We start from the raw sequence: 27,743 nt of genomic DNA, 5'->3' as shown, positions 1-27,743 counted from the left end.
TTACATAAAATCAAATTGGATTTTTGAGTCAGCAGTCCAAAATCTGGGGGGTAAACCCAAAAAAAATCCACTCTTGCCCAAAAATTAGTTGCAGGTCCAACTGTCAGTTTTTTTTTTATTCCCCTCTTGCCCTTGGACGGGACATGCTGATGTTTTCTAGGAAAAAAAAACTGACTGGTAAATAAAATAATTTACTAGTACACGAAAAATTCAAAAAATTTTGAAATTTTGAAACGAAATTTCAAATTCCCACCCAGCAAGCCATCTCTTCCCGGTAAATAAAATAATTTCCCATACACAAAAAATTCCAATTTTCAAATTTTTTTGAAATTTTCAAACGAAATTTTTTTTCGAAATTTTGAAATTTTCAAACGAAATTTCAAATTCCCGCCCAAATTTTCAAAATTTTTTTGAAAATTTTAAATTCCCGCCCAGCAAAAATGTCTAGTACAGAAAAAAAAATTCCAGTAAATAAAATAATTTCCGGTCACAAAATTTTTTTGTCGAAGTTTTGAAAATTTCAAATTCCCGCCCAAATTTTCAAACTTTTTTACGAAATTTCAAATTCCCGCCCAGCAAAAATGTCTAGTACAGAAAAAAAAATTCCAGTAAATAAAATAATTTCCCGAAAAAAATTTCGTTTCCCGGAAATTTTTCGGTGGCAGTTCCGTAATTTTCTGAACAGTACAGATTCTGATGGACGGGTTGTTCAGATTCTTTTTCAGAAAAACAATCGTTTCCCGAGAATTTTCGATGGCAATTTTGTAATTTTCGATGGCATGAACGGTAAATACTTTATTTTCTAAGGGTCTTTTACGTAATTTTGACCGCCAAACTGACACATTGGACCTCCCTTTCATTTTTAGGCAACTTTGGGTGGGATTTTCATTTTGGGCCCCTTTTTGGACCAATGGCCCAATCCCTCAATCAAATTTAGATAATCTGTGAAAGACACAAGTTGGAGTACATGCCTTAAAAAACAAAGGCTACTAACCTAGGTGGTGTTATTGTATGAATCTGATTTGCCTCAGGTTGACTTAGCCATTCATATACACAAGATAGATAAAAGAATGAACATTCAAAAATCAATTTAGATCCAGACAACAATAACATCAACAACACCACCTTACATCTTCAAATTCAAATCCCAGTATTGGGCAATGGATACAACATAACTTATAATACTATTAGACATAAGAAGCTCATTTCAAGCAACTCCAAGCTAAGAAAACTTAATAGGTTCATTTGTACCTTGTTGGTTATTACATTCTGGTAAGCTTCTCGTTAAGAGAATTCCTAATAATATCGATTTCACTATGAAGACCACTCACCGGACAAGTACTGAAGCTAGGCATAACGGGTTCTCTTGGCAGCTTATTCCCATAAAAAACCATTCTCGTTTTCAAGGGATCCCTTACGTAAATCTTTACTAGTAACTGGATCAGGTGCAACAATTGTCGCATATTTACCTGCATTATTAGAGAACTACCTTTATTTACTAACTATTCTTATATGAAATTAGTGCAGAAACGAATTGCACTTGACTACAATACACGTTATGAATAAGAGGAAAGCACTAAGATGAAAGCGATATATCATTCGTACTTCATGTGTTAAACTGGTTGAAAAAATTGATACGCTTAAGAGAAGACAATTTTTTTTCCTTTTTTTTAAATAGTGAAGCTCGCTACGTAATGAGATAACTGGATCCAAGACCTAATTAGTACAGGAATTACTGAGAGATGGATAAAATAGTATGAATGTATGATATATGATCAAGTACATCAACAAACCTAAGTCCCAAGAACGCATCATAGATTACCATTTATCAAATGTCGGCTATCAGCAAAACATGTGAATGACAAAACGCTATAAGTATTCTAGCTTCAGCTATTCTTCGAAGTGCTATTCAAAATTCAGAGTGTATATACTGATGCTGGATGCACAAAATAGTTAGATACACAAAACTGAAACATTTTTCCTACTTTCTTTGATTTGGTATTGGTTTTTTATGAACAACTAACGATTTGTTATGTGGTAGAAATAGTCTGTCCTAGAAGATTGTAACGAAAGTCTAAGGAAGTATTTGAGCCTATACCAGGTTAATGAAACTTGTTATGCGTTAGATATGTACCCATGGATATTCACATAAGAGATTTCGAGTCCAAAAGACTACGACAAGCAAATTAAGGAAAGATAACCATAAAGGATACTCAATTATTAGGATTTACCTGCCAAGTTGTGAAGGGCATCCTCAGCTGCTTGGTTTTGGGCATCTGCCTTTGTTCTGCCTTTACCATAGCCTATCCTCTCACCATTGAAGAATACCTAAATCAATCAGAAGCATTGAACATAAAATTGAATTACTCCAAATGGCTACAGCAATACAGCATAATTAGAAAAAATTAACTCGAGTACTTCAACCAACTATAGTTGAAATCGCAAAAATACAGAAATATTAAGACAGACTCATTCAGAGTATCCAGAGTTGGTGCTCAAAATCATCTTCCTAAACTATAAAAACAAAGTGACAAAACCAATACTTCATCACTAACAGAAAATTACATATTACTGACCTCAAAAGAAAATTGCAGGTCCTTAAAGGTGCTCCCATCCAACTTGAACTCAACCTACAGAGCATTAGTTAACAATATTAATGTTTAACAAAGAACATCAACTTACAAATAAGGGAACAGCGAGCCTAAGTTATCTTCCATACCTTAGTCTCGCACTTCCGACCAATCTCCTGCAGTACTTGAGTGGATATGGCAGATGGACGCATACAGATTTTTCTACCTTCAGTATGAATCTCTCTGATATCGTTAGACGCTTGGTAATCTTGCGGTTTATGAGGAGCACTAACACCTTGAGCCATCGTTGCAGCTCGATTTTTAGAATATCCCGTACCAGAGTTTTCTTCAACCAACCAGCCTCCACGACTCTGTCCTGACAATGCTGATACTGGTGGAAGTGGTCTTGATAAAGGGTTCTTGAACCCTTGTTTCCGCATAAGATGTCCCTGCTGCATGGCGAGATATCTTCTCCTTGCTTCAGGATCTATTTCAGAGGGGTTCACATGTCCTCTGGTAGAACCTCCAGGCAGGGTAGAATCTAAGATGCAGAAGGAAATCCTTATAAGGATAAGATACTTAATAATGCCAATTAAGAATAACAAAGAAGCGTCCAATATGCATGTTTATCGAAATAACCAACTAAAGATATTAAAAGCTATATATATACTCTGTAACGAAGCAAATGTTCTAGATGCTGCATCCCCAAAACTATTATGTGAGATGGTCACAGGTTGTAGAGATGCGCCAGGCCTCGGATCATGATAATTACTGCCAAAAGGTGTTGATGTATCCACCGTGGTGTTCCTGTGATCCTGAAAAAGTGAAAATTGACTAGTTTTGGGAACTTTCCTCGAATTACAAAGACAGGTTCAGAAATCAAAACTAGATTACCAACTAAATAAAGCTAATCAAGTAGAAACTTTTTTGAGTTGCCTTCGACAATCAAATATGAAGGCCAAACTGTATCCTGTAAGACGTTATAGGAATAATGACGTCATCAAGCATAAGAAGATATAAGAAATCCAGAACTTACAACCCAGTTCCAACTTCGATCAACTTCAGCACCAGCTATTCCCTCGTAGAAAGGTGCTTTTACAATCCCGTTTGGTACAAAACCAGCCTTCTGCAGCATAGGGATACCAAGAGAGTAAGTATTGTTTCAAAGTTCAAACGCATTTGCATACAAAATAGTCAACTTGATTACCTCTAACGTTAAAAAATTGCCAACATCAGGAGAAGGTAAATTTGCAGTGTCGTCTTCATAGCAGACAGAGGAAATTGTTCGTAATAGATTCTCGTCGAACTCTCTGCCAAATACATTATATTCTTAACGAAGTCAAAAACCACACAGCGATAACTATACCCAGGAAAAGAAATACATTATATGAAGAATACATTATATTCTTCATATATATATATATATATGAAGACTGCACCAATTATTCTGTACAACATTAACTGGCATACTTACTTGAAAAACCCAGACCTGACAGTGCTTGCAACATTTCTCGCTACACGTAAGGCCGGCAACGAATTCGCTGTCTATTAAGAACATACCATGGAAATACCAGTATTAGGTTACAAATATTAATTATCTTTACAAAAAAGCTTCCAAGAATGTCTAACTACCTCCATTTGAGGATCTAAATATGGTACAAATGGAGGTACACCGTAGACTCGAGGCTGATCCTTATCATCCCAAACATTTAACCGATCATCAATCACCATTGCCATCTTTGGATGACACGTCCGATTGTGAAAAACATTTTGCAAGGATTTTCTGCAACCTATAAATATAGAAATATGATAAAATTATGAGTAATTTCATGAGGTGAAAAGTAAAAAAAACCATCGTTCTGAGGTACAATGAAGTTGGATTGGCATCTCCATGGGATGAGGACATGAGGTATCCATATTCTTTTCTTTTTTTTTAACAAGTCAAAGAACTTGTATATTAATAAAATACTATTTTCTTTCTTTTGTCGTCAAAGTCATCGTCCAAACAGCAGTCTAAATTTTTAATGGGATAAATGAGTCAACTAAGATACTAATGCACATAACAAATTTTGGAATATCTTAAGCATAATTCCGAACACGGGCCAAAGTACAATGTTATCTAATTAAAAGTAAGCCACTTGCCTGATTTCACACACACAACTCGATCCACAAGTTGCTTTAAGCTTATCAGATGTGTCTCTGGATCAAGGAGCCTCCACATTTCTAGAGCATAATCATTTTCAGCCATTGTACAAACATAAACCTCAAAACGTTTGCGTCCTCCTGCAATTAGATAACTTCTTAGATCCTCCCAATCAGGTCGCAACCTTACAAGCACACTTGTATCACGGATCTGCAAAAGAACAGATAGATAATAAATCATATGAATATCACAAGTGAGCTAACGAGCTATGGAAGCTGAAAAGCACATGTTCGACGAACACTACGACCAATAACATAAAACTGAGATTAAATTAAAGTTCATATTTCTAGAAAGCGGACAACAAACCCTGATTTATCAAAGCTGAACAACCAAAATAGGAACAATAGAGATGAATCGTAAAGAATGGTTTAATGTATGTGCTTTCGGAACACATGAAGGAAAAAAGGGCTCGAGAAAATAACAAGGTTGCGTAAACCTTCAACATGATAATGGTGACACCATGTTAGAAGTCGGATTAAATAAACAAATATACTCAACGGCAACCTCCATACAAATTCACTTGCCAAAATTACACTATTATTTGACATGCTTGTAATATGCTAATTAATACTATTCTATTATCACTTAAGTATCACAAACCCGCGCAAAACTCATTTCTCCGTACTAAGACCGAGTAGGAAATACGCTTCCACCACACAAAGGTCCCTCAATTTTTCAAAATCCATATACCATTTCTAGAGGATTCCGTTATTCAAGGAAGCAACACTTAAACTAGTAGTTAATTAATTATACATGTTTTCAAATATAAGGGCCAGTGAGTATCTTTATAAACTAACCTGTAAACTACCAAATAATTTATCAATACCTACTATTGGTCATAAACTATTTGCCAAAGAAAAACTGAATCGTGCCACCAGATTTGAACAGCCAATGAAATAAACAACGGGTTTTCAGTACAAATGTAGCAATAGTTAAGTACGGTGTACAACGTCTACTTATAATTTAGCAATAATTCCACTTCAGATACGTCAAATAAAAGCAAGTTTTTACTAAACTATCTCAATCAATTTGCATTAATTCAAACACCGGAGATATATTCTTGTAAACAATCTGCACAAAAACAAAATCTAAGTGAAATCATAACTGCAACAAATAAATAAGATAATAAGTTAATTAACCTCTGGATTAATACGAGTAAGAACAATATTCCGTTCTTGCAATCTTATTACAGGCCGAAATAATCGGTCCTGTCTCCCGGGTACTGCGGGAACCTCCTCCATCTGAACCCTAAGCAATTTCCCATTATCCATAACACTATCTGCATCTACATACTGCTTTAGCAGTGACCTATCATCTGTATACCTTTTCAATTCTGCTGAAATTACTGAAATTCTATCAGGTTCAGTTTCATAAGCCATTCTACTTTGAAGAAATCCAATTTTATCTTCAAATGACTTCATACTATTACCGACTATGAGGGTCTCGTCAAGATCAAAAACGATGGCCAGACATCTGATTTTTAACATCTCTAAACAATTTTCATAAAGACCTAACGGAACAGAAAAGCACCAAAAACATGGAAATCTCCCCTCCTTACTAGGCATTGCAACCAAATGAATCTCTTCTTTTCCAAAAACCACAACAGCAGTCTGTAAATCAAAACAAGACCAAACAAAAAAATGTCAAAATTTCAAAATTCATTCAAATATCACAATTGTTTTTATATAGAGTTTTCTTTTCGAAGATCAAGATTAAACCTTGCGTTCATGGAAGCAAGAGGCATGAAGACGAATCAATTGAGACTTATCGTTAGTAGTAGTAGTAGAAGAATTTGTTTCCAGCTTGCATAGAATCGAAGATGAAGAAATCGTTTGGAAAATTGCTAACGGAATACATCGATCACTCGTTTGAGATATATGATTGATGCGAATTTCATTATTTAGAAATTGAAAATTTTGAGTTTTGGCGGGTAAAATTTTAACTTCTCCTAAACAAAAATCTCCATGATAAACCACCGATTTAAACCCTAGAGAATTCATTAAAAATGTTTGACGAAGATCAAGATCTAAAACCTTTAAAAAAAATTATCTCGAAAATTAGGGTTTCTGATAATCTATAGAGGGTTTCAGTTTTGCTCTCTATCTCACAGTCGCGGCCTCTTCTTCTTTTTGGTGAAATTTCTCCTCGGGCAATTCGCCTATTTATAACTCTAACCCAGCGCCCATTTCTTGATTCTACTGAAATTACAACTGTACCTTCGATACGTCAACTGGCGACGCGACACGGTCGACTTCTTAGAAAAGAAGTGAAGTTCATTACATTGGAGTATCAAATTCAAACAGCCCGCCCCTTTAGGGACTTAAAAATTCTACCCTAATTAATAAATTTGTTCTAACACGCAACAACAACTGATTCCAGGTGATTTTTAAATTTCGAAGTATAAATATTCATTCTCTCCACCGCTATAACTTTCGACCACAACCCACTATTTCTAATCACCACTATTAATGTCGTTTTCTCTTGGTTCTGATGAAGGGAACTTTCACCGAAACAGTTGATCTAGTCTGAATGGAAAGCCCGAAACTATACTGGTCGTTCCAGCAAAAGTGAACTATCCCCGTCGTTGGAATAGAGAGGAAGGGATAGATGATATGAGAGAGACAAAGAAAAAAGGAGATGGGTAAAATTGGTAATGGTAATTGGTGGCAGTAGGCGTTGATTTTAAGTGGTGGTGGTGGTCGGAGGTGGTCAAAAGTTATGATGGTAGGTGGTGTGGAAGATTAGGAGATAAAAAACACGAACACGTTTGTTTTGGGTTTCAAAATTATCATATAAATCTAAATGAAATCATAACTGCAACAAATAAGGAGATAGGTATTGATTTTTCAATGAGCCTCTGTGATAGTCCATCTGAGATCCCACTGGAGCAAGCTTATAGTGTCAGTGCTTCGGCTAAGACTTGGCACAACAAAATAGGTCATCCCTCCGAAGATGTTCTCTCAATTTTGGAAAGGGGTCAGCAGATTGTCATTTCTTCTAAAGACGACTATGATGTATGTGCTTCATGTCAATTAGGGAATAGTCAGAGACCCCCTTTCCCTACATTAACAAGCTCTTCCTCTGCACCACTTGAATTGATTCACTGTGACATTTGGGGTCCATCTCCAATTAATACTAAGTCTGGTATTAGGTACTATATTCTATTCATAGATAATTTCAATAGTTTCTTTTGGATTTATCCCATGAAACTAAGGTCTCATAGTTTGGGGTGTTTTCAACACTTCCAAAAACACTATGAGAAGCTTTTTGATGCGTATTTAAACTAACCTAAATAATTGGCTAAAATAAACTCGTATTTTGTAATAAAAACCGCAAGTGCACGGGTCTATGTAGTGTAGACCTAGCAAGTACGGGTCGATTCCACGAAGACAAATCGAAACTATATTTTAATCCTAAACTAGTGAATAAGAAACTTCGAGATTTGTGTTGATGATAAAGTTAAATAACATAGAGAAAATAATAAATGATTGCAAGAAAATCAATACGGAAAAAAACCTAGAGATTTTGAATCCACCCACGAAATACTTAGAAAGAACATCTAACAAATTAATCAAACACTTTTTTATCACTCAGACTTTAGAATATGAAATATCTAAAGTCCGGAAAATATTTTCTTTAAAACAGTCTTAGCTTTTTGTATCCACTATCGTTTTAACATTTAACATAGTTTAATTATTACTCATCAAACAAATAAGAATAGATCATCAAAGACTTAATCTAAGCATGATATATCAAATCTAAAAGCATGAGTAATGAAAAATTAATTTAAATAATAAATACCAAGTGGGAATCAATACATGAAGAACAATAAGTTATCAAATTAATTTATTACTGTATCTCCAAAAGCAATCTCATGGGTTTCACCATCCTCTCTAGATGGAGGATTAGAAACCCATGAGTACAATAATCATGGTCATAGTCACAGAATGATAACAAAAGAGAAGTAACAATAAAAAAAAATATCACCGAAACTCTTAGTTCATTTGCTCCTCCTTTGTTACCCGATTTTGTACTCAAGTCATGCTCACAAATAATGGAAGTCTCGGACAACTTCTCCTGAGAGATTATCCCCTTTCCTGCTTCCCAACTGCCCTTTATATCACCCCCTTGGTCGGTTAAATTAGGGTTCAAAATTTCACCAACAAACCCATCCAGGAATCTGGTTGGAGACGGGGACTGGGTCAATTAAATAAGTTGGATAAATATGAATCATACCCACAAAGTGATGTGATGGATGGTGGGACCCTTTTGTTTTCAACAGAGAGGTAAATCTTTTTCAATTGCCATGGTGACCACCATACATGCACGTGGGTTGGTTGGGATAACTATGATCTTTTCATTTCTGAGTCCCTGAAAAGTAGTCATGAGTCATGACTACAATTCACCCCTTTGAGATATCTCTACTGCAACATAGTTCCAAAATTAACTTTTGTTTCCTGAATTAATTCACTTGGTATCAAATCATGCATCAGAGCCCCCCTTTATGCTCTTCTTCTTTCTTTTTGGGTTGTTCATGAAAAACTCAATTAATTATATTAGTTTATTAAAATCAACGACTAACAGACGTAAATTGACGACAAATAATTGAGTTCTAACGAACTCATCACTTTTCTCAACTTCTATCAAAAGCTTTCAGAGTGATGGTGCTTTGGAATTGGCTAAGGGAGATTTTCAGGCACATCTCAATAAGTGTGGAATACTATTTAGGAGTTCTTGCCCATATACACCACAACAAAATGAGAAAGCTGAAAGGAAGAACAGACATATCACCTCTGTTGGGAACACATTGTTGTTTCAAGCATCTATGCCTAAACACTTCTGGTATCATGCTTATTCCACTGCCACTTATCTCATCAACAAGACGTCATCTAAGGTATTATCATTTAAAACTCCTTATGAAGTGTTATTCAATAAGACTCCAGACTATAACATGATTAAAGTATTGGGGTCCACTTGCTATCCTTATCTTGGGGACATTAAGGATGATAAACTCTGCCCAAGGTCTGTAAAATGTGTGTTCAATTTGGCTAATATCTTTACGAAAGGTGTACTATTTGCCTCCTTTGAATTTGTATGCAACAAATTTTTTTTTCCTTCCTTCTATGGAACATCTGTTTGAGGGGGGTGTAAGAGAGAAGAGGACTAATGTTGAAGGTTGAAGAATGAGGAGGGTTGAAGTGTTGAATAGACGGTTATAAGAAAGGACGGAAGTGAAATTAATCAGTTATTCTCTCTCTGAAACTCTATATAATAAGTGTTGTAATATTGTAATTGTTGTTGAAGTAATAATATCAAAGCTTCACTTTCAGAAATCTTAGCTATGAAAAAATTAAATATTAGATAAGGAAGATTAGTAAAAAAAAACTTACGCTAAAGAAGAAGAGAGATTGAAGAAAACTCTAAAATTTAAGATGTGAGAGAGAGTGTGTGAATTCCTGCAAAGAAGTTGAAGACAAATAAGAAACAGGACGATGAATGAGAGAGAACTGACTCCAAAGAAGAAAGAAAGCTCAAATAAAATCATAAGAAAGATAGAGTACGTTACATGCAAAGATTTGGAGAAACATAAGAGCATTAGTCGAGAAACAGGAACGGGAAAGAAAAAGACTTACGCTAAAGAAGAAGAGAGATTGAAGAAAACTCTAAAATTTAAGAGTGTGAAAGAGTTGTGAATTCCTACAAAGAAAAGTTGAAGCAAAATAAGAAAGAGGAAGATGAATGAGAGAGAACTGACTCCAAAGAAGAAAGAAAGATCAAATAAAATCATAAGAAAGATAGAGTACTTTACATGCAAAGATTTGGAGAAACATAAGAGAATTAGTCGAGAAACAGAAACGAGAAAGATGAATTTCGAAAGCGTGGAGAGAGAGAGGCATAATGGGCGAGAGAAATATTGTTGGGCGGTAGAAGTTTGGGCAGTATAAATTAAGATGGAAATATTAATTGCCTAATAACTTTCAAAAAAGATTAATTGTCTAAATCATAACTGTTGCCTAAAAAGATTTATTGTACTATGCTTAATAGAGAACTTAAAGAGGGAATGAGGGAAAGATTAATTGATATAATCTAATGGCGCCGAATAGATCTGACCCGAGAAGAACATTCTAATTTATATAATAGACAATCTGGATCGTTAAAATAAAAAAGGACCCCATAATAAAAACCAAATTACCTCTACACACTATCCTTAATTAAATAAGGGGGTTTGTCCCCGTCCGCATTTTCCCTTCTGTTTTCCCTTCTGTTTTATATAATAGATTTATATTTATTAGAATGATCAAGATTCTACATTATAGTTTCTTCCATGTCTACTAAGAGCATCTCCAATGCAAAACTCAATCTTAGAAATTTGGAGTGGCGCATAAGATTTTTTGAGTTTTTCTTAAAAAATCATCTCCAAGGCAAAACTCAATTAAGAACTCAAAGATGATGTGTCGAGGGTGGAATAGAGATATCTCAAGAGGACACTCCAGAAATAGAGTGTCCTCTTGAGATATCTCTAATTGTCCAACTCATCAATATTTAAATTCCAACCAATAGAAATCAAGCATTTGTATATCTCCATCTTTGCTACCTAGGAGTGAGAATCTCAATTGAAACTCGACAAATAAGACGAATAGAGTTATTTTTTTGAGTTTTGTATTGGAGATGCTCTAAGTATATGGAGATTGATATTATTTTAATTCCTAGGATTTCTATCAAATCTTGGAAACTAGATCAATGTCTAAAGATTTTGTAAATTTGAAGGAATCAAAAATATTCATCAATACTAGATATCACCTCAAATATTCATCAATACTAGATTCAAACTCTAGTATCTTGTGAAATCTTTATTTTGCAAATTGAGATCTCTCTCTCTCTATATCTATCTATGTACATGTATATTTATATATATATATACTAGGGTATAGCCCGTGCCTCCGCCACGGCATTATTTCGTGTGAAAATAAGTAGGAAATGGGAAGGAAGAGAATTTAGTGGGTGGTTTGTAACTAATTTTCTGAACATGTGGAGAGATTATAGGATGTTTAAGGGAGAGTTGTGAAAAAAACGTGGGAGGGAGAGAATAGTGGGTGGGTGGTTATTTTTCTAAAATTTAAAATCAGTCATTAGATTAGAAATAAATAGGACGATCATGAATATCTAGAGATAAATCCTTCGGTCCTTCTCAAAAAAGACCATTGTGCTATATATACTATATATATATACTATTGAAAATGATAAGATAGTAATAAAATAATCATCCATGGCTGCAACTTCTAGTTCAAAGGTTGTCCACTCCTTGTTAAGATTGGTACTTTTGGTTCTTGTATCTTTGAATCCTCATCATGTAGGAGTGGAGGGGTCAAGAAGAACTTTATCTAAAGAAGAAGATTTGGAGTTGGAAGCACAACTCAAGATTTTGAATAAGCCATCTATCAAAACTATTCATGTACTTCTTTTTCTCCACCCATTTTCCATTATTCTCTCCCCAAATGTTATTTTTATTACACAACTAACATTATATTTAACGTTTGTTATTATGAATAATAAAAGACTGAATGGGGCGAGATTTATGATTGTGTCGACATTCATAATAGTTTCAATATTTGTTTCTTTTAGTTAGTAGGCCGCTGGCCGCATATTCTGGCCGCAGTTTAGTCTTGGATATTGTCTTGACATCGGGTCATTTTCCTTAACCAATTATTGATTTTCTAAGTAGCTATACTCGTGTGAATAAAAGGCAGCAGAGTTAATCTATCAAGAAACTGGGAAGACTTTTTTTGGGGCCAAAGGAGACATAACAGTATACAATCCTGCAGAGGTGGGCCAAGATCAATATAGTACGGGAGAAATTGGTCTTATTTCAAGTCCTGACAACAACTATTCAGGGATACGTTTTGGTTGGATGGTAAGTGTATTTATAAGGAAAATGTTATTTTGTCTGATAAAAAGTGATCGGAACAAGGTAAACTGCTTATTTCATATTCATGTTGTCGTCATACTAAATTACTAATGTCATGGGGGATGTGATGTGCAATGTTTACCTTATTGGATTGTTCAGGCTACTTTTTATCGGCCCTGTTAAGTGTTGATTTGTGAAACATACATACTTGTTATTTTGTGGGTTGTGAGCTCAACGGAAACAATCACTTGGTTTATTTCTTTTCACTTGCGACTTGTGATGATGAATGAAGATAATCCACTCAAAGCTAATGTCATCATCTTAACCTTTTAGCATGACTGCTACATTTAGTTACTCTATCTCAATAAAATTGAATTTATCAGGTGAATCCAAAAATTTCTGGTGACAATAGTACTTGGGGGTTCACATAGGAAGATTATGTCCAGGGAGATTTGGTAAATGCAGAAACTTCAAATGAAGAAATATGTAAGTTAATTGATTCAAGTGATGCTTTCATTGATTATCCAATTATGAATTTTTTTTCCCTTTTCTGTTCAGATCAATCGAAAACTGTCCATGTTAAATTTCAATTGCAGAAGGAATGTTTGTTCGTGTTAGAACTAAACGTCGCGGAAGCTATCGAACCTATCCTAGAAATTGATCCGATTATGAAGATTAATCGAAAAGTTATGCCAAAATCAAATATGCAAACAGAATTAACGAAGTTCGGCCTAAAGCCTACGTCCTCGGGCGCACAAGAAATCTTTATTGAAGGATAGATGAAGACGACTCACACAACATGCAAGTTCGTCCCAAGATTGTACCGTATAGAAATTAACCTTCTATACAAGATCTTTGACGACTGAAAAATTAAACACCGCTCAAAACTATGAACAAAATTTCTTTCTCACTTGCTCCCTCTCTAGCTCTCTCTCTCTCTCTAAAGAAGAGTTGTTGTTGTGTTGTTGTGTTGATGTTGGTGACAAAGCACTCAAGACTCCTATTTATATAATACTAGGTATAGCCCGTGCCCCTGGCACGGGAAAAATCAAATTTAAATATAGGTAAAGGGATTTACCTATATTCTGGTATAAGATCTTTCCTTCTCCAACAAAGTTTGGAATTTTTCATCATTTAGTGTAATTTTTTATATCATTTAATGCAATTTTGGATTAAAGTAGAATGTTTGAGGATATTGGTACTGCTTTAAGACTGGCCAATCTTCAACTTCACTACTCTCATCACCATCACTTATTACCAACCACCGTCTTTTTTTTTAATTCAACAAAAAAATCATCTGTTCTTCCATCTACTTCGCAGTCTCACACGTTTCTTTCTCCCCACCACCATCTCCTCTTTGCCGTAGAGGCAGGAAGAAAAATGTGTGTCAACTTCCTATTCAAATTGGTTATATTAGGTCCCTACATGTTCTGCAAATTTAAACAAACATAACATTCTCAACAAAAGATTCCATATCTAGGATGAAGCATGGTACATGACGCTTGATAGCGGGAGAGAAAACATTTGGGATGAACAAGTATTCATAACCCCTAAGAAAAACGCAAAATATCAATTTACTGGAAATTATAAAAGGCAACATTACAACGATCAACATTGAAATACGTTTAATGGATCACATGATTTTGTCAATTATATACACACCTAAAATGATTTTTTTAGGAAAAGTGGAAGAAACACAATGGAAAAGAGAAAACTCAGGACTTGTTACCTAGTCCGTCTCCTGTGGAAACAACCTCACTTAAGATTTTTACGTGAAGAGCGTGTTTATCCTACTGCAACACATAGAGCCTCATCTCATTAGGCTATGAGAAGTGATGCGTTATTCTTGTTAAGTGATGCGTTATTCTTGTTACTGCTGTAGGAGTGAACTTAACATGCGAATTGTCTGTAAAATCACCTATAAAACAAACAAATAAAACAAATTAGAATCAAGTAGTCAACTTCACGATCAAAACCTTGTAATTATGTAGTAAGACTGTAAAGTTTACCATCATACGTGCACATAAGAATGGGGGTGAGGAGCAAAAGATTGCCATGTCACTACTAACAGTATAGAAAAATAATAAATATAATCAATTACTGAAGAAAAAAGTAATGAATCTGTTTATGGAGGTTGCATTACTGAATAGCTTGAAAAAATGTACTTAAACATCCAAAGAGAACTATGTAGGAATTTGTATGAACTTGCTTTGGCACATAAAGAAACCATTGTGAAAGTTGTCATCATCTTCACTGCTAAAGTAGTTCATGATCCTATGCTTCAAGCATTTTATGGGTTGTATTCCAGAGCACCCAGTTTTGACATACTTTTGCATCATAAGTTACAATAATAAACAGTTTTTAATTTCTATACATATTCCAAAAGTAAGAATTAATTATTGAAAATACTTAGTAACTACTTTTGCATCATAAGTTACAATAATAAACACTTTTTCGAAAACATGGGTGTTAAGTCTGTTTGTAAATACTTTTTGCTATACGCTTTGAAAAAAAGTATGGTCTTCACATCAAGAATGGTAAATTAGTAACTACCCTACAAATTTCAACATCCGATAATCATCTTGTTAGATGAGCTGCTTGCAGAAGAGCAAAAGGTGCCCGGGGTTTTAAGCATTGCATACCAAAATTCTAGGTCCATCAACTACTTTATTTTTCACCCTTTAACTATATGTACCCACAAAGAAATCTGCAGCTAAGACACAGTTGTAAAAGAGAATAAGAACTCGGTAAATGCATAGATTCAGAAAAGGCTAAAGAGTCAAAGAAGTAACTACCACAAATTACAAGACCTAGAGCATTGATATGAGAAAAGTGCTAGTGAAAATGTAAAAGAGAATAGTCGTGTAGTAAAACTGAAAGAGTTTGACTTTGAGAAGTATCACAAACTACTTCTAATGCATTGATATGAGAAAAATGCCTCATAAGATAAATCAGACTACATAGTAGGAGTTGTTTGTTTCAACTGAAGAACAAGGTGCATTTAAGGGAAACATAAAACACAATGAACTGTGATTGAGCTTTAAGTTCTTACCACTTATTCCTGATTAGTAGTTGGAATCAAACATTTAACTTATGCAAATGATTTGTTACATCAATAGTTGTGGCACCAATATCAATAAGATAGTTATGTCAATGAAAAAAGCATCTTGTTTCATTTCGTGCTTGAAATTATCAGTGGAAGAATCAATTTGTCAAAATGATTCATTATTTAAAAGAGGTTTTAATGCCGATCCTTGTCTTCCGCCAATATAAAATAATAACGACTCTGCTAATCGTCGAATTGACCCTTGTGGGTCAAAATCAACTCCGCAAAATAAAGTTTTAATCAAATATTCAAATCTCTAAAAAGTATAACTAAATTTTAACGAATCTTGGTGCTCGTGAAAATATCAACGAATCATCGAAATTGACATTTGTTCTGGATATTTTGAATTCTTTTTCGGAAACCAAATGCCACTAACGAAAACAAGAAAGAAGAGGGAAGTATTGATGATGGCTAGCAACATTTTCTCTTGGAAGCATGTTGACATTCATTATATCTAGTATCTATAAGTACGACCTCTATAACAAAAACGACACAAGGAAAAAAAAAAGTAACACATGAAAAGCTACATAAAGAAAATTCTTACTTGTAAGGGAAGGACACATTGGCAATTCCTCAGCTGCCACAAATTTTTGGTGAAGTTCCACAAACCAAACAATCTGAGGCTTCTTTTTGGCTGATGGATCGACATTCTCATTCTCACCACAATCATCATTATCTTCTTCATTTCTGCTCCTTCATTTTTCTGTTAAGTTTCCGTTTTGATCATCACCTCCACTTAGTACAGGCCCTAACCACTTTCTCCTATTCCTTGAGTAGAAGAATTCTCATAACTAATTTGGCCCTTCAACTCTACCATCTTTTTCCAAATTAAGTGATGCAATATGTTCTTGAACTCCTCGATTTGAAGAGGTTTCAACCAGTAGTCCCAGCCTCCCAGGCACCATGAGAAATCCCATTTCTTCACAAATCTGTAGTCGCCGTTTTTCGACAACACTACCATCATTCAAATAACAAAACCAAAATCTTGGACAAACTATATTCATCTCTTCTTCTCTTTTTCTGGAAATTCCCATAATGAATATGTAACAAGGGAAGCTTGCGGACTTGATTTCTTAACTATTATGAAGTTACCTTAACCTAGATGATAAAGTATTGGAGCTTTGTTCTTCATTGGTCAAATGTACCTAGCTATCCATCCAAAACAATTGGAATCATCGAAACGACAAAAATAACCCGAAATCTATGTGAAACAAAGAAACTAATCAACATTAAAAACTACCGAAATTAACTTTCAATAGGAGTTTGATAATTACATGGTCAATCATGGCAAAAAGATAGTTATATTCAATACCAAACAAAGAGTGTTGTTTGTCTTACTTATCATATGAAGGCCCATTTCAACACCTAAAAGGTTAAGAAGTTTGAATTCATCCATGTGTGGCATATGAATGTCCCATATACGCGATCAAAGTTGTTCTTATTTCTCTCAGAATCTTTAATGCAGTAACTGCCTGAGTAGTTGAAGTAACTGAAACACAAAAACAGAGTAAAAAAACAAATGAATCAGACAGAAAAATAGAAACTTATACTAATTTAATCCATGAAAATATCAATTTGATCTTTGGTAGAATCATGAAAACAACCTCATCCAAAATTACAAAACATAAGATCCAATGTCAGATAACAAAATTAATACTCTAACAAATGTCACTTAATAAATCTGCTTATAATTTAGATTAGAAAAGAAACAAAAATAAGAACAAATGAATTCAACATGACCTCAAAAATGAAAAAGATGAAAAAATCCATTTACAGAGTATCAAATTTAATGATGAAAATGGAAAAAAAAACATTAGTTAATATGAAAGAAAAATAAATATCCTAAAAAGATTTAAGATCTTCATTCATACTCTCCCTGATTTCCTCTACTTTACCTGATTTCATTCATAATATACACACCCAAGGCACTTTCACTTATGTCTTCTTCTTTCCTCCCTTTTCCCTTTTTTAGTTCCTAAGACACCAACCCCATTTCCATGTGGTTTCCAGAAGGCGGGCATAAGAAGGGATAGGTAGGGGTCGAGTTAAATCACTGATGACTTGTAGTTTCTGCAAGGTTGCCAGCAAATTTAGGTTGTGGAAATGTGCTTATGTAGTTTCCCTCTCTTTATTTTCTTTCTCAACAACATCTTATTTGTTGAACTCAAAAACTTTGATTGGGTTTATCTTTTGTTAATATACAAATCAGACACTGAAAAGATGAAGTTGGGGGAACTGGATTTGAAACTGGTGGAAGAATGAATAGTTTGATTTGCAGGAAAGAGAGAGAGAGAGAGAGAGAGAGAGAGAGAGAGAGAGAGAGAGAGAGAGAGAGAGAGAGAGAGAATGGGGAGACTTACGGAAATATGAGAGCGGTAAATGAAACGTTTGGAGAGATGGAACAGACAGTATTCGATTTCACATGAGGTTGTATGGTTAAGGTGAGAAAGGAAGAGCCCAAGAGAAGATGAAGAGATTTGAACGTTTATGTAGCCGTTCCACTGTTCCGGTGACCAAGTCAAATAGGATCGAGGGTTAGGGTTGAAGGTCCCTTATAAGTGAGATTGATTTGAACTAAACAGTTAGGAGCATTTATTTTGTCCTAGGCATGACCCGTGCCTTCGGCACAGACGATTTCTTATATGCGTCAAAAGATCGTGAAGAAGAGATTAACTTGTGATTTTGTCACACCATAAGACAACTTGAACATGGAATTGTAGTGCTTTGCATGGTTAAATGTTGAACCACCTTAGTTGTTGTAAAAAAAATTCAATTTTTAAGTAAATGGAAATGATAAAACACGAAACAACAAATGCACCCACTATAAATAGAAATAATTTGACTTTTTTTTTAATTTATAATCAGTCCATTAACTAAAAACATTAGCATCAATCTTATTAGAATATCATGCAGGTTTACCACAATTATCACTAAACAAATTTTCTACAATGTTAGTTACATTTGCCTCGATAAATATAAGACTGAGAAACTCAATGCTTGAATGACGAGAAAATGTCAAATTGAAGATTATGCTTAGAACAAAAATTGAACTTCACCATTCACCACCAATTCTTCTATTATAATAGTATTTAGTCTAAACCCAAGCGGCATGCATTTTTTGGAAGTGGTTTCAATGGGAAAAACCGCAAAAACCTCTTAATATAGTGTTAGAAGACTCCAAATGTAAGTGTTATTTCAATTTTTATCAAGCTTCTTGACCTAAAACAAGATAGTGAAACTATGGTCTTACAAGAAAAGAAAAAATTATAGTTTTTAGCCAAAATAAAACTACCTTTGTATTTAAAGAGAAATGCAAGTTTCTTCCATTCTCTTTAAAAAGTTGCCCAAGTTGCTCCTCGGATTAATTTTACACCTTAATTTTCGAATGAGGTTGTCTTTCATTTTCTTTACCTTTATGATTGATTTTTGTACACCTGATACTTCGATCTTATTTTTATTTCTAAAATATGTTTTTTAGTTGAAGCTTACATGAGGACTCAGTGTTTGAACGTAAAAAGACTCAGTTTCGACCTTAACTCTTTTATTGATTTGTCAAGCTTCACAAAAATTATGAAAAGGAAAAATTAACACGCTTTAACAAATTTTTTTAACAAAAATGGAATTCTTAGGATATTTAAGACAAAAAGTGGACCTAAATTATTTTGAGAAAATACCGTAAGCTTGTAGTTTGGTCCTTCAGCTTTTGAACCAGCTTACCTAAAAGAATCATTTATCAATATACAACATTACGAAAAAACTAATTCATCATGTATCAACCAAGAGGTGTAAAAAAACAAAAATAAAACATATGCTTCAAAGAACAATAACTTGCAGATGAAATTTTTCTACTCGTAATAAGATGATCCTTAATAGTGTAAGAGAATCAGGTTCAGGTCCTCAAAATGGGAATGGATGATTGCATCACTTTTAGACTTGCATTGTTATGTCCAGTAGATGCTTACGCTCTCTAGCAGCATTAACAACTTCTAGATCCTCCTACAACAAAGCATGATGAACTGCATCAAGACCAATATACACATGCCTACTTTAAGTATTGTACCCTTCTTTCAAGGCAACCGTTTCTGTACATCAGATTTTTACCTTAGGAGTACAAACGGGCGGAGGACCTATAGTGTCTAGACATGAAAAGGTTCGTGAGTGAAACTCAAGCCAAGAATTCAAGAGAAGCAAAAAATGACAACTTTACAATGTGATGTACCTTGCTGAACAACCTTTTACCGGTCACATTCATAAGACATTTGAAACCATTCATCAACTATTTAGGCATAACTAAATATCTCTCGAAGCTAGCAGAGATCACGTAAATTGTTCTGCAGACTCCACATATATAATGTCAGGTATATTGGCTTCCGAGAGAAAAATTTCTGGCAAAAGGATTTCAATTATCACACAACTATTGTTATTTTATAACCTCTTCGGAAATCGAGAAAACTCGTCTCCAATAATCTCAATAGTTTTACACCTAAAATGAGAGAAAGATTATACTTTTATTTGAACCAAGAAGGCTCACAGATGAGGGAAGAATACATTGTAAAAGGAGAGAAAGTTTTTTATGACTAAACTAAGTTTGTGCTTTCATGAAAATTCAAAACGGGAAATGGAGAAACCAGTTACTTGTTTAAGAGAGTTGAGTACTGAAATGTACTGACACATGACTATTGTCCTCTGAATAATAGGAATTTTGCATCTTTAGATGAGCCTTTTTGACCGAGATAAACTTATTCACGAAACCCTAGATTTGTTGCGAAACAGAACTGCATACAACAATACACTATTAGAGTAGTAATAATCACCAAGTGCCCAGAACTGTAAAATCACAAATAAAGTTAAAAATATAAGGTACAACAGTAGAGGAAGCAATTACCTTTGTTATACTTTGTCATGTTAAATATCTTTAGTTTCATATAAAGTTACCAAAGAGAACTATTTCCACTAATTGAATTCAATTGGAGTGTAGAAGAACAAAATTTGAAACGAAACCTTCATTTTTCATGTGAAAGTGAAAAGTATGTACCTTGAAGAGTTTCTAAGTGTAGTGTGAAATGTCATCATAGAAAAGAACCATATATATCTTAGGTCCAGTTTTTCTAATAGATTTCCTAGGAACTCAAAAAGGAATTACAATCGAGAATTTCCAAAGTTTCCGAACTCATCTCCATCTTACTTAAGAACACCACACATATTCAAATTTTAATATGTATAAATAATTAGAAATGAATCTTTTATTCAATCACAAGACTAAGACAATTGTTCTTTGTGTCTTTGTTTTTGAAGTTGATTGATTTCAGTCTAGTGTAAAATCAATTGTGGTAGGTTGCTGAAAGTCTGAAACAACACATCAAATTAATTTACGAATGTTAAACTGATGGGTAATTGAAAGGAAAATGTAATGATAATCTACCAAAACCTGATTTCACATATCTGTCTGCTCGCAGCCTGGACCACTTTCGAAGTGATCGGTTAATTCCAAAATTCTGAAAACAAACATAAATCAAGTTAGAAACTTAGGATACAAAAATAAATGAGGAAAACATAGTAGGGTTTCTTCATCTTCCACCATTAAAGATGTTTTTCCCTGAACAAGAGTACGAATGGTAAAAGAATGAAAAATTTGAAGCAAGAAAGGAAATGAATTTATTAGAAACATAGCTGAGAGTTCAAAAATCGATGAGCTGGGGCATGAATACATATCTTCGACTTCTCTTTCCCATCAGACGGGCTTGATAATTGGATTGAATAGTATCACTTTTTGTTCATATTCTATTTACAAAAATAACGTAATACGCACTGAAAAAGTTTCATATATATTCTCTTTAAGAAATCATTCGAGGAACTAAAACTGGAAAATCTAATGAAAAAAAGATCAAGGGGACCAACCTATTAACCAAAGCGAGCTCTTAGTTAAAAGGATCAAAATCTCGTGCACCGCAGAAACGGTTGTATTTGCGAATAAGAAAAAAAGATTGTTCCTAAACAAAATATGTACAATGCAAGAAAGCAGACTCATCTGGATGTGTATCATTTGATCATCAAATGATAAAGAATGAAATTGAGTGCATTAGTGAACACAAGAAGTTACATAATATCAACTCATATAACGATGCTAAAGTAAGAGGGATTACCATTAAGTCTTCATCATTTAGGTTGTTATTAGTAAAAGGAAGGAGAGATACGCAAAAATAATTACACAGAAATACGTGATTGCAGAAAAAATTAAAGGAATTATTACTAATGAACAATAAGATCGAATTCCGGAGTTAGTGCATGGTGTCGAAAAGCAAAAAAATTGCTTGGCGGATACTAATGAGTGCACAACATCATTGATACAAATCAAATAATATATTAAGTGATCTCTATAGCACATTTTTTCATCGCTTTAGGACTTAAATAAAACACTTCATAAAGCACTTTAGGACGATGTGATAACAATAAAGAGTAAGCAAAATAACTCATTAGTCTGATCAAACAAAAAGTATGTGAAGTGCTTTCCTAGATATGTAATTCATGAGTCTTCCGGGAACTTATGAATAACATCAAGTATGTAATTCATGAGTCTTCCGGGAACTTATGAATAACAGCAAGGGAAGTAGTATGATAACAAAAACAGTAGAATGTACACGCTCACCTATTCAATGGAGAAACAATCTTCTTCACCCCTTCCTTCAAATACAAAACAAAGCAAAACTCCTATTAATAGGGATAAGCATTTCATATTTAAGTGAGGGAAGAGGCAGTAAATAAATTACTATAATCTACCAATCTGGATTCACACTTTCATTGTTTCAGTATATAAAACCAAACCATGTAGACAAAACTCTAAAAGATGAAATTGGTACAAACCATAGATCCGAACTACACAATAGATTGCGGATCTAAAAGATTCGAAACAGAAAACAACAATAAAAACCTATATTGTTAAAAAGATGTGATTATAGAGAATATTGCTTTTCATACACAAAGAACCAGAACATAAATAAATAAAATTAGCAAAAAGTAGATTGGGCAACTAACATGAGCTTAGTTTCGAGCAAATTGCATAACCAAATGGTCGATGAGAATGAAATGAACAGGTTTTCTGCCGAAGCAGGTAACCAGAAGGCCTCAAGTGATTATGAACAATGTTGAGTGTTGTGGCAGAAGAGATTCAATGAACAACAAAGTGAGGAATTAGAAGGGTGTAACAACAAGGATGAAGAATGGAAGATAAATCGCAGGTCAGAGACGAAGGGTTTCAGTTGGAGATAAGGGGAAGTTGATCTCATTAAGGGTCCAAATTAATTCAAGGAGTTGAAAGGGTGATAGAGAAAAGAAATTAACATTGGGAAACCGAAAAGACCTCCTCCCACACATCATTTATTTAGAAGGATGAAATTAAAGTTTTGATTAAAATACTTGAATATGAGCCAAATTTATGTTGCTAAGGAGACATTCTATCTAGTTAGCAAATGGACCACATGTTGTTGGAAGGTCCACTCCACTCGGCCAAACCGAGTGGACTTGGTCCAAATAGGAATCCTACTACAACTAGGATTCCTTAGGTATTAGGATTGTAATTTAGATTAGTTTAGGATTAGTTTTAGATAAGTTTTGATAACCTTAAACTCTTCTCATGTAAACCTATATAAAGAGGTTCATATCATATGTAATGTACAAGTTGTAAGTGAATAATATAACCAAGGTATTTACCTAAACTATTATCTCTCATCACCATCAACCATTCTCCTTCTCGGGTCTTACACGAAGTTCTCTTCATCAACTCGATTATCTATTCAAGATCATCATCACTCTCTCTCGGTCTCTCGGCTATCATCAAACCGAGACATTGTCTTCTTCACTCGGTCATCAACCGAGCTTCACTACTCTCGGGTATCACCAAGAGTTCTCACATATCTCTCGGTTATAACCGAGACATAGTCTCTCTCGGTCATCAACCGAGAGCATCACCTTCTTCATCTCCACTCGTTACATTCGAGTGTGCTTTATTATTCAAAGGAGTAAACCTTTTCACATGGTATAAGAGCCTTCAATTTTTTTTTTTTTTTTTTTTTTTTCTCTTGAATCATGACTACTCCCGAAACTTCGGAAACTTCTCAAATTCATACTACTCTCAATAGTGGGCCGTTTGATGTTCACCATTCGGATTCCCCTACTACTATTCTTATTACACCACTTCTAACCGGTGATAATTACTCCTCATGGTCTCGAGGAATGTCAAAAGCTTTAAGGGCAAAGGGCAAACTAGGTTTCGTAGATGGAAGCATCGTTAAACCCACCGATCCTAATGAATTAGAACAATGGGGACGATGTAACGATCTCGTTTCTAGTTGGCTTATTAATTCGGTAGACCCACCTCTTCGATCATCCATCTTATATGATGAGACGGCATCCGATATATGGAAGAATCTCTTTGATAGATTTCATCAAACCAATGCTCCTAAAATCTTTCAATTAAAGAGAGCTATTTCTTGTCTCAAACAAGAGAATTTAGACGTTTCAACGTATTTTACACATCTCAAGGCTCTTCAAGATGAACTCAATTCCTTGCTAATCACCGAGCCTTGCATATGTGGTCATGGTCGCTCTTTGGTTGAAAGAACCAACCAAGATAGAGCTATGGAATTTCTTCAAGGTCTTAATGACCGGTTCTCATCAATTCGGAGTCAAATCTTGTTAATTGAACCATTCCCTTCAATTCTTCGCATACATTCACTTATCAAGCAAGAAGAGGTTCAACAAAATCTCATTACCCCCATGAATGTTGACTCTAACACTGCTGCCCTAGCGGTTGGTTCCAACGATTACTCACATAACCGATTCAACGGTTCCGATAGACAACGTACTAAACGTCCTCGACCCTTTTGCGAAAATTGCAAAATTCATGGACATGATGTTTCCTCGTGCTACAAACTACATGGGTATCCACCCAACTACGGTCAACGTGGACGGAACCGTTCACGCCAAGATCCCGTGGCTGCCTCGGTTATGGATGCTAACGGTTCGGCTATGAACCATAATGGTTCGGGGGTGCCTGCAGCGTCATCTTTTACTCATGAGCAATTTCAAGGAATTTTAGCATTATTAGATCGCAATAGGCAACCAACCGACCACTCTAACGGCACCACCAAGGATCCACTCATCAATCTCACAGGTAAGTACTCTTCTTCCTCTCATCCTCCATGGGTTATTGATTCAGGAGCCGCCAAACATATTTGTTCCAATCTTTCAAGATTCTCTTCTTATTCCCTTGCACCACCGGATTTATATGTCCGATTACCGGATGACTCCCGAGTCAAGGTTGATCATATTGGTACCATCTATTTTACGAATAGATTTTATTTAAAGGATGTTCTTCACATCCCTTCTTTTCAATTTAATCTCATATCTGTCTCTCAGATTTCTAAATCCCTTCGTTGTACCGTCCTATTTGACCATAATTTGTGTCTTTTTCAGGACCGAAAAACGAAGACGGAGATTGGGCTTGGTAGTCTTCATGATGACCTTTATTTCCTTCGCACGGAGCGTCCCATCCTTTCAGTTTCGAATTTAGTTAGAGATAATTCTAGTCATGAGTCTTTTGTTTTATGGCATTGCCGTCTTGGCCACCCATCTTTTTCACGTTTTCAATATTTTAATTCTAGACTTCCATGTATGAAGTTTAATTTTTTATCAAATAAAGTACCGTGCGAATTATGTCCACTCTCTAAGCAAAGTCGCTTACCTTTTCCTAATAGTACTACTACTTCTTCAAGTATATTTGACATAGTCCATATGGATTTATGGGGTCCCTTTCCGGTCCCCTCCACCTCCGGGTGTCGCTATTTTCTAACCCTTGTTGACGACTTCTCACGTTGTACTTGGATATTTCTCATGAATTCCAAATCGGACTCAAATACGTTAATTATGAATTTCTCTAATTACGTTCACACACAATTCAATTGTAATATTAAAACAATTCGAACGGACAACGGATCCGAGTTTATGAATACTTCTCTACAACGTTGGTTCCTTGAAAAGGGAATTTCCCACCAACGTAGTTGTACCTACACACCTCAACAAAACGGTGTTGTTGAGCGCAAACACCGTCACATTCTTGAAGTTGCACGTTCTTTACGTCTTCAAGCTCATCTCCCTCTCTCTTTTTGGGGAGAATGCGTTCTAACCGCCGTCTATCTCATTAACAAATTACCTACACCTATTCTTGATGGAAAATCACCTCATGAAATCCTCATGGGTTCTCCTCCAAATCTTTCACACTTACGTGTATTTGGATGTCTTTGTTATGCTCGAATTCCTTTGGTCAAAACTAAGATGGATGCTCGTTCTTCCGCCGGCATCTTCCTTGGTTATCCGAACGGACAAAAGGGTTATCGAATCTATGATATCTCCACCCGTCGTATTTTTACCTCACGCGATGTGACGTTTATTGAAAACCGATTTCCGATGTCATCCACACCGATGGAACAACCCTCTCTCTCGCGTCCGGAACCCTTCATCGCTATCGACGACGACGACACGTTTGCCTTTCCGACAAACGATAAAAATCATTCCACTACACCGGCGGACAGCAGCAGATTCACTGATGAATCTGCTGTTCCTGTCCCCGGGAGTCAGCAATCAGCGACAGGGGTGCCTTCAGACACCCCTGCTGACCCGACTTCAGGTCCACCTAACAGTGGACCGTCTAACCCATCAGGGGTGCCTCCAGGAATTCCTAATGAGGACCCGGGTACTGTTGTGCCTGCAGACAGTTTATCAACACCACCGAGCAGTGATTCTTCACTGCCGATTTCCCCATCCGACGTCCGAGTATCCGACTCCGTCGTTGCCGATTCCGGCCGACCGGTTCGGTCCCACCGCCCACCTAGTCATCTAGATGACTATGTGTGTTCAAACACTAACATTGTTAAATATCCGCTTGAAAACTATTTTTCCATTAACTCGTTTTCAATCTCTCATCAACAATTTCTCTCGTCGGTTTTATCATCTACCGAACCAACCTCCTTCACTCAAGCAATGAAGTCCCCTCATTGGAAGGAGGCCATGGCCAAGGAAATTTCAGCCTTGGAAGAAAATAAAACCTGGACAATCACTGTTTTACCACCCCGCAAAAAGCCCATCGGTTGCAAATGGGTGTATAAAATTAAATTCAATTCCGATGGATCGATAGAGCGATATAAAGCCCGTCTAGTAGCCAAAGGCTATACCCAAATCGAGGGATTAGACTATAATGACACTTTTGCTCCAGTTGCTAAATTAGTAACTGTTCGTGTCCTTCTCTCTCTTGCCGCCATTAAAGGGTGGACTCTCCATCAATTGGATGTCAATAACGCCTTTCTTCAAGGCGACCTTCATGAAGAAGTCTACATGAAATTACCCCCCGGTTTTTCATCTCAGGGGGAGTCTAAAGTATGTCGTCTCCATAAATCTCTCTATGGTCTCAAACAGGCCTCTCGACAATGGTTTTCAAAATTTTCCTCCGTTCTCATCGAACGTGGCTTTTCTCAGTCTAAAAGTGACTATTCTCTCTTTACTTTTAGATCTCACTCCACTCAAATCTATGTCCTCGTCTACGTAGACGACATAATTATCACGGGAAATAATGATCATGCTATTTCCCAGTTAAAAATATTTCTAAATAAAGCCTTTTCATTAAAGGATCTGGGCCGCCTACAATACTTCCTTGGTATCGAAGTATCTCGCTCATCACAAGGCATATTTCTATGTCAAAGGAAATATGCTCTTGATATTTTAAAAGATTCTGGCCTCACCGCTGCACGTCCTTCTGAGTTTCCCATGGAACAAAAATTACGTCTCAGTCCCACTGACGGTACACCTTTACCAGACCCGTCAGTTTACCGCCGTCTCATAGGCAGATTACTTTACTTAACGGTTACACGGCCGGATATCACCTTTGCCGTAAACAACCTCAGTCAGTTC

General features: G+C 35.5%; 1 protein-coding gene and 3 long non-coding RNA genes across 6 annotated transcripts in view; 1 reads left to right on the top strand and 3 right to left on the bottom strand.

Annotated features, from left to right (window-relative positions):
• Positions 1-27,743, top strand: part of LOC147565441 (uncharacterized) — an 85,907-nt gene that overhangs the window by 14,553 nt on the left and 43,611 nt on the right. The window lies entirely within an intron of this gene.
• Positions 1,060-7,064, bottom strand: LOC147565445 (RNA polymerase II C-terminal domain phosphatase-like 2). 2 transcript variants are annotated; one of them, XM_086651925.1, is made up of 12 exons: positions 6,492-7,064; positions 5,913-6,383; positions 4,713-4,923; positions 4,203-4,360; positions 4,045-4,115; positions 3,778-3,880; positions 3,607-3,696; positions 3,241-3,385; positions 2,720-3,111; positions 2,577-2,630; positions 2,232-2,328; positions 1,060-1,469 (listed from the first exon to the last, which is right to left on the bottom strand). In XM_086651925.1, the coding sequence occupies exons 1-12, from the start codon at positions 6,771-6,773 to the stop codon at positions 1,375-1,377; spliced, it is 2,169 nt and encodes a 722-aa protein (XP_086508051.1). In that variant the 5' UTR covers positions 6,774-7,064; the 3' UTR covers positions 1,060-1,374. The 2 variants fall into 2 exon arrangements, with proteins under 2 accessions (XP_086508051.1, XP_086508052.1); XM_086651926.1 differs by having other exon boundaries at positions 3,607-3,693.
• Positions 14,233-18,400, bottom strand: LOC147565444 (uncharacterized). Its single transcript, XR_015237266.1, has 4 exons — positions 17,681-18,400; positions 17,124-17,274; positions 16,330-16,934; positions 14,233-14,597 (listed from the first exon to the last, which is right to left on the bottom strand). It is a non-coding gene; the product is annotated as an uncharacterized LOC147565444 (long non-coding RNA).
• On the bottom strand, positions 19,492-23,152 carry LOC147565443 (uncharacterized). 2 transcript variants are annotated; one of them, XR_015237264.1, is made up of 5 exons: positions 22,818-23,152; positions 22,432-22,466; positions 21,214-21,280; positions 20,005-20,560; positions 19,492-19,781 (listed from the first exon to the last, which is right to left on the bottom strand). It is a non-coding gene; the product is annotated as an uncharacterized LOC147565443 (long non-coding RNA). The 2 variants fall into 2 exon arrangements; XR_015237263.1 differs by having other exon boundaries at positions 19,492-20,560.

The sequence above is a fragment of the Eschscholzia californica genome, unplaced genomic scaffold, assembly GCF_041429995.1.
Source record: "Eschscholzia californica isolate CP2 unplaced genomic scaffold, dmEscCali1.0.p SCAF_1, whole genome shotgun sequence".
Taxonomy (NCBI): domain Eukaryota; kingdom Viridiplantae; phylum Streptophyta; class Magnoliopsida; order Ranunculales; family Papaveraceae; genus Eschscholzia; species Eschscholzia californica.
The sequence above is the reverse complement of the archived record's forward strand: the minus strand, read 5'-3'. Positions and strand labels throughout refer to the sequence as shown.

Bases quoted from the DNA above. Each gene is read 5' to 3' on its own strand.
- LOC147565445 (XM_086651925.1), bottom strand. From the start codon at position 6,773: ATGAATTCTCTAGGGTTTAAATCGGTGGTTTATCATGGAGATTTTTGT. The intron at 3,386-3,606 runs GTAAGTTCTGGA...TCACTTTTTCAG, and splicing joins ATCGAAGTTGGAACTGGGTT to GATCACAGGAACACCACGGT. The intron at 1,470-2,231 runs GTAAATCCTAAT...CTAATAATGCAG, and splicing joins TGCCCTTCACAACTTGGCAG to GTAAATATGCGACAATTGTT.